The following is an 11,948-nucleotide window of genomic DNA, read 5'->3' on the forward strand; positions in this document are numbered from 1 at the left end:
GATCATAGGACACCATGTCTTCTCAGACAAGGGAAACAATAGAAAGAAAAAACAAATGGAACTTCGTCAGACTAAAGAGCTTCTTCAAGGCAAGAGAAAACAGGATTGAAACAAAAAACAACCCACCAATTGGGAAAAAATATTTGCAAGTCGTATATCCGGCAAAGGGTTAATCTCCATACTATATAAAGAACTCACACAACTCAACAACAAAAAATCAAACAACCTGATCAAAAAATGGGCAGGGGACATGAACAGACATTTCTCCAAAGAAGATATACGGATGGCCAATAGGCACTTGAAAAGATGCTCATCATCACTGATCATCAGGCAAATGCAAATCAAAACTATATTAAGATATCACCTTACACCCGTTAGAATGGCAAAAATAACCAAAACAAAAAGTGACAAATGTTGGAGAGGATGTGGAGAAAAGGGAACCCTCCTACACTGCTGGTGAGAATGCAAACTGGTGCAGCCACTATGGAAAACATTATGGAGATTTCTCAAAAAATTAAAAATAGAAATACCATATGACCCAGCCATCCCACTACTGGGTATCTATCCAAAGAACTTGAAATCAGCAATTCCAAGAGACCCATGCACCCCTATGTTCATTGCAGCATTATTTACAATAGCCAAGACATGGAAGCAACCTAAGTGCCCATCAACTGATGACTGGGATAAAGAAGATATGGTATATACATATACAATGGAATACTACTCAGCCATAAAAAAGGATAAAACCATCCCATTCACAACAACATGGATGGACCTTGAGGGTATTATGTTGAGTGAAATAAGCCAGATAGAGAAAGACTATCTCTGTATGATTCCACTCATATGTGGAAGTTAAACACATGGACAAAGAGAACAGATTAGTGGTTACCAGGGGAAAGGGTGGGGGGGTGGGGATGGGCACAAAGGGTGAAGTGGTGCACCCACAATATGACTGACACAATAATGTACAACTGAAATTTCACAAGGTTGTAAACTATCATAATCTTAATAAAAGGTAACAAAAAAAAATTAGGAATGCTTTTTAAATAGTTTGAAAAACCACTGTAGGAAAGGGTACAATACAGTGGAGCAAAAGGGACTAGAAACCCTTCCATACAAGCCAAAGCTACTGAAAAGCCCGGGGGCCAGCGTAGGAGTGGAGGGTGGTGTCGCTAGAGGAGGGACCTGGAGAGGCGGAGAAGAGGAGGCGAGTGTGACAAAGGTGAATGGCCGAAGGGCGGAGGGTTTAGGAAACGTCCTTCATTGGCTGTCTGGTCATCTAAGCGTTTGAGGGCCAGGGGGAGTGACTAAGCCTAAGCTTTATCAAGAAGGGCCAGTGTCCAGGGTTCCTTCCCAGACAAACCCAGGGTTCCTTCCTTCCTCACTGCTCCCCATGGCTTTTCAGGAATCCACGGTGCCTGATGTCTATCAGGCGAATTTTGAACCCACAGCCTACCTGGACTACTTCAAGTTGGGCCAGAATCCTTTGAGTGATGAATTCCTCCATTTTCTGCTAAAACACTACAATGCCACTTTTAAATCAGGTGCTGGGCTCCTTCAACCCTGGGGGAGGTTGGGTGGCCATGCGAATCTTAAATCAGATGCTGGTGTTTTTCAACTGTAGGGCAGGTTTGGGGTGGGGGTGGAGCAGGGCGGTCAGACGATTGACAGGAACTTTGGACCTTCAGAGAGTGTGAAACTGCCCTACAGGAAGATTTTATATATACTTAATGTATGGTACATGGTGAGATGCCCTCAGTTTCTGCGGTCTCTGAGGTCAAGATTTTCTCCTCCCATGAAATCTAAGAACTGTGGTCTTTGATGGTCCTGAGCGGGCCTGCCTTCTCCGTCTCCCTGACAAAAGAAGCTACATGCGCATCATGAAGTGTGGGAAGCCTTGCTCCAAAGTCCCAAAGTTCGCTCTTCTGCCTGATTACCACTGAGGACAACAAAAACATCCTGGGCGAGTGGCTCTCAGATTTGCCCCTAGGGGAAGAATGGTGCTAGGCAGGCTGGACCATTAAATCAAATAATAGGTATCTTTTCATGATTCACATGAGAAGAACATCTAACTCCATAGCTAGAGTTTTCCCAATTAAAAATTTTCTGCCGTAAAATTTTCTTAAACCTTTGGTGGCTGCCTGAATTTATCTGCCACCATTCCCTATGGATAAAACACATGAACGGGGAACAAACAAAAGGTAACAAGAGCATCCAGGAGCAAATGAGCAGGTGAAGTTCAGCAGGTAGTTGGAACCCTTGGGTCCAGCTAGTTTCCTCTCCTTGTTGCCATGAGGTTTACCTCGGAAGCCCTTGGCCAGGTGGGCATATTTTGTGTTAACCCAGTCTCTCCCTGGCTGGAGAGAAGGCAGGATACAGAGGGGAGACCAAGGGCTCTGTGAACAGGCCCTATATTCTCCTTTAGTCCACACACTGCCAGGCAAGTTTGTGGGAATACAGTTGGTGCTCCATAAATGTTTGCTGATTGTTCTCGGAATGTTATAGATGATCTCAGTGGGGCCACAGGGCCCTTCAGCAAAAAGTGCTTGGAATAGGGAAGCCAGGGTCCTCAGGAATGTGACCAGATTTCTTCTGTGAACACTTATTGAGAGGGTGAATTGGCAGTTGAAATGGCAAAGTCGGTTCTCTACTAGTTGCCCGCCACCCAAACAAACTCTTCTGTTCCAAACTCTCCCCTCCTCCCCAAACTATCCGTACTCAGTGCCCAGGACTGTGCTACGTGGTGCCCGAGGCTGTCAGTGCAGGCAAGATTCCTGGAGTTTACATTCCCAGATGGCCAACTCGCTACAGCCTCTCCAAATGGGATAGAGAGAGTGCAGCCTTTTGGCAAGTGTGGACCTCAGAGCCATGCTTTGGTACAGATAATCTAGAATGTTCCTGTTCTAAAGCAGGTGGACTGAAAGGCAAACTCCTGATTGACATTGGCTCTGGGCCCACCATTTATCAGCTTCTCTCCGCCTGCGAGTCTTTCCAGGAGATCATCGCCACCGACTACACAGACAAGAACCGCCTGGAGCTGGAAAAGTGGCTAAAAAAGATGCCAGGGGCATTTGACTGGTCTCCAGTGGTGAAATACGTATGTCAGCTTGAGGGGAGCAGGTAAGGGGTTTGTTGTTTCTTTTGGGAACTTCATGATACCAGGAGCTTCACTTAGCTCTCTGAATCAAGAATTTTCCAGAGGACTCACGTAGAAATGGCAAGGCAGATGGAAACTAAGAAGTAAGGAAGTCAGTGGGGCCCTAAGAAGAAGAAAGGAGGAAGAGTGAGATATGAGTCCTATAAAGACCAAAAGAGGGAACAGAAATAGATGAGTAGAGACAGACACGGAGCCAGAAAGAAACTGTCACGAAAGCCTACCCAGAATGCCAAGGTATGAGCCCAAGCAGCTATGGAATGGCAGGGCAGCTGCCCGCTGGTTGTTTATGGCGGGCACCCATTCTGATTGGCTGGGACACCTGTTGTTCCAATTCCAACCTCCAGGTGGCTCCAAGCTTGTGTAATTTTTCTGTGGACCACATGAGGTGGGGGACAGAGTTAAGACCAATCTCGCATGCAGGTGGAACAGAATTTACTTACCTTGTGTAATCTCAGGGCACCAGGAAGGTCGACCATAACACCTCCACTCCCAAAATATGACTCTCCCTAGTTAGGTAACGTGATTGAAGTTGTACAGTGAATTCTTATTCCTTTTACTTAAGACTAGGACTTTTTTAAAATGCAGAACTGGAAAGAGTAAACCTTTTAATTACTAGTCCTTATTCACACCTCAATATGAGTGAACCCCACATCCTGAGAACAGGTACAGGGGAGAAGAAAACGAGTGTGGTGATGAGGAGGTTGAGTGGAGTGGCCGGGGGACACGGGAGGGAAAGGTATTGGAGAGACTGGGGGTCCCCAACCAAGTCTACCAAGCTCGCTTTGTAGTTCTCCTCAGCTGACCCCAGGCAGACTTGCCCTTTCTTGTTGCCCTTGCCTGAGTCGTGTTAAGCGCGGACCTAGCTGAACGAGAATGGGCTAACTGCCGGGAGTACAAGCAGGAGAGGGCCTGCAGGTGGAAGGAGCACTGACCACAGGGTCAGCAGGTCCCAGGCTTGACCTTGTCAACAGCTGGCTTCATGACCCCCTCTCTCTCTGGGACTCAGTTTCTTCATCTGTAAAACTGGCAACCTCATATTCTGGGAGTCTGTGTGAAAAAGGCAGGGAATGACTAGGGGTGCTGTCTGCATCTCACACGATGAGCATGACCCAGCTGGCCACTCTTTCCTCTTCACTCCAGAGACAAGTGGGCTGAGAAGGAGGAGCGGCTAAGGAGAACTGTCCGCCAGGTGCTCAAGTGTGACATTCTGAAAGAACGGCCCCTGGAACCCGCAGTCCTGCCTCCCGCCGACTGCCTCATTTCCTTGCTGTGCCTCGAGGCTGCCTGCCCCACCCTGGGGGCCTGCCGGGCAGCCCTGCGCCACCTCAGGACCCTGCTCCAGCCCAGGGGCCATCTGGTGCTGAGCAGGGGCTTTGAGACCACCTTTTACATGGTGGGTGACAAGAGGTTCTCCGCACTGCCCCTGGAGGAGAAATTCCTGCTGGAGGCCCTGCAGGAGACGGGCTTCACCATTGAGAAGCTGGAGAAGGCTCAGCAGCCTGCTGAGGGCTCAGACGACCGCTCAGACTACACGGGCATGTTCTTCCTTGTGGCCCGGAGAAGGGACTGATGCAGCAGACCTGGAAGGAGCCAGGAGCGAGCAGGGGCAGACTGCCACCTGTCATTCTGCCACCTCATTTGCTTGCCTCTTCATTTAGCCAGTTTCATTTAGAACTCTTACCAGCAAATGCTTTTAGAGTCTTATTGTACATGATTGCCAGGTAAACAGGGATGTTTAGCTCAAACAGAGAGGTTTATGATATACTCCACTAATAGCCGAGGGTTGGGGAAAGAATTGGACCAGAGAAATAAAGCTGTGCCTCCTCTGGTTTTGAGGGCTCCTCAGGGTTGTGTGGAGTGAAGAGGGTGGAGTCCCCCACGATCTCCTATTTTAGATAATTCGGGACTGCACAGCTTCTGAGCTCATCCACCCGCTGTATCCTCACCCCGCTAATGCTGCAGCCCCGCCCCAGGAGAGGAAAAGAACACAGGCCCCGTGTCAGGAGACACGGATTTGATACTTGGCTCTCTGGCTAACTTGTTCTTGTGACTTTAGCTGGATTGTCAATATCTCAGAGCCTCAGTTTCCCCATCTCTGAAATGGAGATAATAACATCCCTCCCCAGGGTTATTATGAGACCCGAAAAATATAACATGAATACACTTGGTAGAGAACTACCTGAACACTGTGTGTGTACAGGTTTTGGCTGACCCTATATATGCGTGTAATAAGCAGTTCTGAAGAGAGCTTGAGAAGTTGTTTTCCCTCTTTGTCCACTGGAACCCACCTAACCCAGTTTGGGACAGGGATGGGGCACTTGGGAAAGACTTTTTCAAGAAATCAGCAGCAGATCAGAGAGATCTAAAGGGTGGCCACGAGTCAGCCAGGTGAAGGAAGGGGAATGAAGAGCAGGAACTCCCAGGAGCATGTGCCGAGACCCCGAGGGAGTTAACATACTGTGTTTGGTGAACTTCAAGAAAAACTGAAGACACTTGGGTACAAAGGTTAGGGCCCTGTCCCTCTAGGGCACTGTTAACACACTGGGCACCTGGCATGGTAGGATAGGCCAGCCCTTCAAGGGGGCAGAGAAATGCCAAAGCTGTGACAGTTGGTAGGGGGCGGGAGGTGGGCAAACAGGGAATTTACTCATTCAACAAATATTTGTCGAGTGCCTACGTAAAGCTAGGCACTGTGCTACATGTCAGAACCTTTGCCCAGGTCTGGGCCTCACACTAAACATGGTTGCAACATCTAAGGCCTTGATTATATTCTACCCAATGTGTGTGCATCTCTGTATATTCCCGTGTGTGTATGTGAATAGGTGCGTGTGTGTGTGTGTGTGCACACTGACGATGGTAGTAGAGGGTGGGTCAGATCTATCTGTGGTGCCACCACATGAGTCATAGGTGAGGCTGACTCCCGAAGGCTGAGTTCAGTTCAGGAGTTAGCTGCCAGGAGAAGATTACAGTAGACGGGCCCAGAGGCTGAGTGTTAACACTCCTTCCAAGGAGAGCTCCAAATGTACACTGAAGTATGTGGCCATAAAGCTGGGCTGGGCCGGAAAGCAGAAGGTGAAGAGTAAGGTGGGCTGGCGTATGGGGAGGGTGTCCAGGGCAGGTGCTCTGGCAGGACCGAGTTGCCCAATGCACTACCTCACTGCATGAAGTGTGGGTGTGCACCCTCGAGTAGGTTCCTCTGGGGTCCTGGCGTTAGTTACACCGGCATTCACATCAAGGAGCTATTGGCTCCTTTATACGACATTCAAGTTACTGCATACACTTTGCGGGCCGAATATGAGTCAGAATCATGTTTGGCTTCATGGGAGATAAAGAAATACCAATATGTGCAAGGTGTAGCAAGGGACCGGAAAGGGTTTACATTCATTGAATTAACGAACAACACACTTTTATTAAGCACCCCTTGAGTAGGCATGGGACTCTACTACAAGGCAGAATTTGCTTGGGAGAGGGATGGTGATGGGAAGCACCGAAGATGGAGGGATTAGTTCAAGGAAAGTTTCATGGAGGAAGTGGCAGGCAAGATGAGTTATAAAGGAGGAGGATGGTTGGAAAGGCATTCCTGCTGGAGGAAACGATACATGGCCTTAGGAAGATACTGGGCAATGATATGATGTTTCTTTTGCCTAGAGTATGGTCTCCCTATGAGACCTCGGGACGGAACTTGGGGCATTGGGCTCTGTGAGCCTCTCCAGGGCTTATCAGATGTCGTCAATATTTATTTAGCATCTGCCATCTGCCAGGCACTGAGAATGCGAGAATACATACGACATCATTCTTGACCTCACTGAGCTCACAGACAGTCATGACAGCAGTGTTACGGGAGGTGAGGTCACACAGAAGGAATTGCCTAATTTGGAGGAGATAAGGGAGGCGTTCCAAAGAGGTCGTGTTTAAAGTGAGCCTTGAACTAACGGTAAGTCCCAGGTTGCCAGGCAGACAGTGAGGTGGAGGTGGGGTGGGCTGGAGCGTTAAAGGCATTTCAGGTTGAAGAAGCAGCGTGGCCAAGGTGGGAGCCATGGGTGGACACTGGCATGTTCGGGACCCTGGATCAGGAAGGGTACACTGAGTGGATGCTGTGTGCTAGGCCCTGTTCTGTACTCTGGGGATACAGGGAACAAGTCCAACAAGGCCCTGCCCTCCTTCTACTTGGGAGGGGAAGGGAAGGCAGACAATAAAAGAGTAGATGAAAAGAGAGTGTGAGAAGCCCTAAGAAGGATACAAACAAGGTCATACTGTGGAGAGGAATGGGGTCAGAGTGGGTGGGAGGGGGGATCCATACAGGTGCATGGGATGGACAGACCTAGATGGGACTTCGCACAGCCAGTGGTGTGAGAGCAGGGGCACCTGGGGGAGGGGTGCCAAGCCCAACCGTCTCCCTCTCTTTATAACAGAGCTCTCCAAAATTGGAGCGAGAATGCCTCTGGAGGCAGAATCGACAGGCCAACAGGAGCTGCTCTCCTGCCTGTTCTGCATCCTGCAGGCCTCCCACAAAGAAGCCCCGTTTAAAAATTTCAAGCCCTTCCCTTTTGCCTTCCAGAGGAGGATCCCAGATGCTCAGACCTCCGGGGGAAGTGACAGGCAGTGAGTGGGGTGGGTGGCCCACTCCTGGAGGACAAGGCAAGTCGTGCTGCTGAATGCGAGTCTCTGTGAGGGGGTGTGCCCTTCGGGAGAAGAAGGCTCAAGGACAGCCAGTGGCTCTCTGGGGACCAGTCTTAGCTCTGTTTTAATTGTTTCCCTTGTCCTTCACTCTCTGGACACAAGGTGGCAGCCGAGCCTTGAGCTTGACAGGCTGCAGGGCCAATGGGGCGGGAGGACTCTTCCCTCAACATTGCTTGTCCACGGCATGCTCATTTGCCTGAGGCCTGTCTCCCTGTTCAACCTGACCTCTGAATGGGGGAACCAGGAGGAGGAGGGCCTCTGCCAGCACAGAGCACCCTGGTTTTCACCAACCTTCACTCAGCCATGTGTAATATGCACTGCCCTCTCCACGATGGAAGCTAAGGCTCCAGAAACCTAACCTCAGTCTGCCTGCTCCAGGGCCCCACTAGAGACTGGCCCATAAGTAGCCTGGACGACAGACCAAGGGAGAGGCACCCCAGCTGGCCTTTGGAGAGGAATTCTTCTGGGCCCTCTCTGCTATAGTGAAAACGTCCCCAAAGCCTGTGAAACTGGGGCGGAGGGACCAAGTGCAGGGCATGGGGCATAGTACGCCAGTCAGATCCATTCGACAGCTATTAAGTCCACTGCATGTGTTAGGTCCCATGCTAGTGCTAAGAGGACAAAGGTGAATCAGACTCAGGCTCTTCCCAGAAGTTCACAATCAGGTAGACAAATAGCCCTTGCAATATAATGTGCTAAGTTCAGTGAGAGAGAGATGTGCAGGGCATTGGGGAATACAGAAGAGATGCATTAATCTAGACTTGGGGGTGGGGTGGAGGGAGGTCAGAGACAGCTTCCTGGAAGTAATTCCCAAGTTGAGTCTTAAGAATAAGAAGGTTTTGCCATGCAAAGGTAGAGAGGGCTTTTCAGGCAAAGGGACAATGTGAGCAAAAGATCAAAGTCAAAAAACTAGGTGGAGGGAGGTTAAAAGAAGTTGCAGTGTGTCTGAGAAAGTTCCAACTCAACAGCCTTTAATGTTGCAACCATCTTAATGGGTACACGTTCTGTGATCTGGCTCTTGCCTACCTCTCCAGCCAGTTGAAAGGATTCCTGAGCAGTTTTGTACATTTCTATAAGAGCTTTGGAGACCTGAGTTTTTCCAGGCTGGGGCCTACAGGATTAGGGGAAATTGGATGCTGGAAGGGAGACTTGGAGGCTGGGAAATTAGTTTCTGGGTGGGCCTTTTCTATGGGACCTTCTACTTCCCTGTGGCTTAATGAGTGACTCCCCTGAAAACTGGGGACTGATGGGGAAATTGACAAAGGAAGTAGTGACAGAGTACATTCAAGAGAAATCCAGAGGTTGAGATTGTAAGCAAACAGCAAACACAATTTCAAAAACAAAAACCATAAGGCTAAATGTTGATTAACTAGGTTACGTAAAAATTCAATTCCTGATTGATGAAAGACCTCATAGCCGAAGTGATCAGGCAGACCTATTGGAAGAAATATTTGCAATGGATAAAACCAACAGGGAATCAATACTTCCTAGACTATACAAAGAATATACAAGTCAACAACAATAGGAAGAAGTCCAAAGAGAAAAAGGAGCAAGGATATGATTGGGAAATTTATAGAAGAGGAAACCCCCAAAGTTACAAACATTTTGTGGCAGAGATTGTCTAACTCTTCACCAATTTACACGTCTTCTCTTCTTTGGCACAGAGCTAGACAACATTTCTGAGCCCCCTTGCTTCAGGCCATGTGACTGAGTTCCACCCAAGGAATGAATGGATCAATGTGTGGCACAGCTTAGACAGGGCCCTCCAACCTCCTGTGCCATTCTCCTGGGCCACTGTCTTCCCTCCCCTGCTGTTGGATGCAGAGAATCCAGTGGAAGACTCTAGGCTCTAGAAGAAGACAGGGCTACACGTACATAGAAGTGTGACCACCTGAAACAGTAGCCTGGCCCTGCCTTCCACCACCCTGGACTGTGATGTGAACAAAAAATAAGTCTTTATTTGTTGAGCCACTGAGATTTGGGGTTTGTTACATCATTTCACCTACCTCACTGATATGCGTGTTTAGATGTGCTCAAATCCATGAAAGAAAGACAAAATAAAAAAGTGTACCACTTCACTTATTCTCATTAGACTGGCAAAAATTGGTAAAATAGATCATTCCAAGAATTGTGGTAGAGGTTGGAGGAGTGTGTGTGTATGAGTGTGTGTGGTAGAGGTTGGAGGAGTGTGTGTGTATGGTGATATAGGAATTCCCATGCCCTGCTGGTAGGGATGTAGGCTGGTGTAGCCTTGCTGGGGCAATCTGGTGGTTCTCACTAAAATTAAACACGTGGATATCTTATGACTCAGCAATTCTACTCTTGGGCCTATACCCCGTGGAAATCCTCACACCAGTCGACACAGAGGAGACATGGATATTTACAGAAACATTGTATTGGGGAGTTAGAGGTAATCTGGGTGTCCATCACTGGGGGAGCAGATAAGTAAATGAGGGGATTCGAGTCATGGAGAACTATGCAGTGGCAAAAAGTAATGGACCACGCGTACACATGGCAATGTGAATGGGCCTTAAAAGCAGAGTGAAAAGGATGTAAATGAAGGTATGTGCATACTAAACAATAATACATATTTTACAAAAATACACATAAAGAAAATATACATCAAACACCAAAGAATGGTTGCCTATGGAGGGAATGAAAGAGAAAAGTGGGAGGGGAAAAAGAAAACAGAATTGAATGGATGAACTCACTTCCACTATACAGATTTTTAGTTCATTTCAAAAGCTTCTGACAAGAGATTGAAGACTGACAATCACAGCTTTTTACTTTTGCATGATAGAATCTGATTTCCAGGAGGTTATTACATCCATCCTCAATTTTTTAAAAGTCTATGTTCAGCCTTCACTGCTTTTTTCCAGTTTCATAAACATTCTCTTTTAATCGCCTGACCTCATGTTTTTTCAAAAACTAAACAAAACAATAAAAGGGGAACAGAATCACAAGATCCAATCTTAGTCCAAACAGCTTTTACTCAGAACATAAAACTGTTTGATTTTACTTGTGTAATAAACAGAGGGAGAAAAGAGTGAAATACTTTATGCTCATATCTGCATAGCATTATTAGTGATAGAATGGGTGTCCTAAACGTATATTATACCATTACAGTAATTAGTATGGAACAAGAAACAAAAACCATTGGAACAGGGAAGCTAGCCCTAAATCAGATCTTAGTAAGCTTTGTAAGTAAGCATATCACTAAGGGACGTCACCCCAAGGAGGAAAGGAAACAAAACAAAACAATCCAGATGGCACAGAAGCCACTCAAGTTCTCAGCTTTTACCAGGTGGGTGTTGAGGAAGCTCCTGCCTGATTTTTGGCCTCACTGAGCTTTGGCATTACATCTTCTGGGTACATGCTGATCTCCAGCAAGCTGGCCACCTACTGCAGCAAAGCCACTGGTCCTGGCTCTGCCAAAGGCCCCGAATGCTCTCTCCCGGCAGTCCACAAACCATTCAATGGGGGCGGATGGGGCTGGACGTCTCTTGGCTGCATCCTGGAATTGTCCCAGGCTGAGGTTCAGGAAACTCTTTGTTTTCCAAGTAGCCCTCAACTGCCCCCACTCCCAAGAACGCTTTTCTCCCATCACTCTTCTTCCTTTAGCCATGCAGATCACATCACACTCCCCCCCACCCCTACCCCATTGGCATCTTTCCCAAAGCTTTCTGCAACCTGGGCAACAGATTCGGTGGCCAGTTTAAAATGTGGCGACTTGTGAGTATTGATAGCCAGATAACTAGTTCCCACCTGAATCAGTATCTGTGTGGCAGGGGGTTTTCAACCCAAAACTCTGTGAGAGTCTGCACTGTTAGAACCATAGCAAGCACGGCTCCTTGTGCACACACAGGGCCCCTCTCCCGATCTGATGGAGCAGCCTGCTTTCTTCCTCACAGGTAGCCAGGACTCTTAACAAAACAGAGAAGCTGGAAGACTGTGGACTCTGAGGAAGGGCTCCCCACTCCCTGCCATCAAATCTCAGATTAATCATCCCTGGACTCAGCATACGTGTTCATTAGAATCTAAAGCAGGCCCTATGAGACCACATCAAATTTGATGAGTTATCATTTTGCTTGTAATTTTGTTTATTATTAAT

The 11,948-nt window shown here is 47.8% G+C and overlaps 1 protein-coding gene across 3 annotated transcripts; it reads left to right on the forward strand.

Annotated features, from left to right (window-relative positions):
* The first annotated feature begins 1,310 nt into the window (after nucleotides 1–1,310).
* On the forward strand, nucleotides 1,311–5,910 carry LOC100070808 (nicotinamide N-methyltransferase). Of its 3 annotated transcripts, none has more exons than XM_014741393.3 (3): nucleotides 1,311–1,544; nucleotides 2,910–3,120; nucleotides 4,298–5,910. In XM_014741393.3, the coding sequence occupies exons 1-3, from the start codon at nucleotides 1,394–1,396 to the stop codon at nucleotides 4,725–4,727; spliced, it is 792 nt and encodes a 263-aa protein (XP_014596879.3). In that variant the 5' UTR covers nucleotides 1,311–1,393; the 3' UTR covers nucleotides 4,728–5,910. The 3 variants fall into 3 exon arrangements, with proteins under 3 accessions (XP_014596879.3, XP_023500618.2, XP_023500619.2); XM_023644850.2 differs by having other exon boundaries at nucleotides 2,913–3,120; XM_023644851.2 differs by having other exon boundaries at nucleotides 1,336–1,544; nucleotides 2,996–3,120.
* The last annotated feature ends 6,038 nt before the right edge of the window (nucleotides 5,911–11,948 follow it).

Source organism: Equus caballus, chromosome 7 (genome assembly GCF_041296265.1).
Source record: "Equus caballus isolate H_3958 breed thoroughbred chromosome 7, TB-T2T, whole genome shotgun sequence".
Taxonomy (NCBI): domain Eukaryota; kingdom Metazoa; phylum Chordata; class Mammalia; order Perissodactyla; family Equidae; genus Equus; species Equus caballus.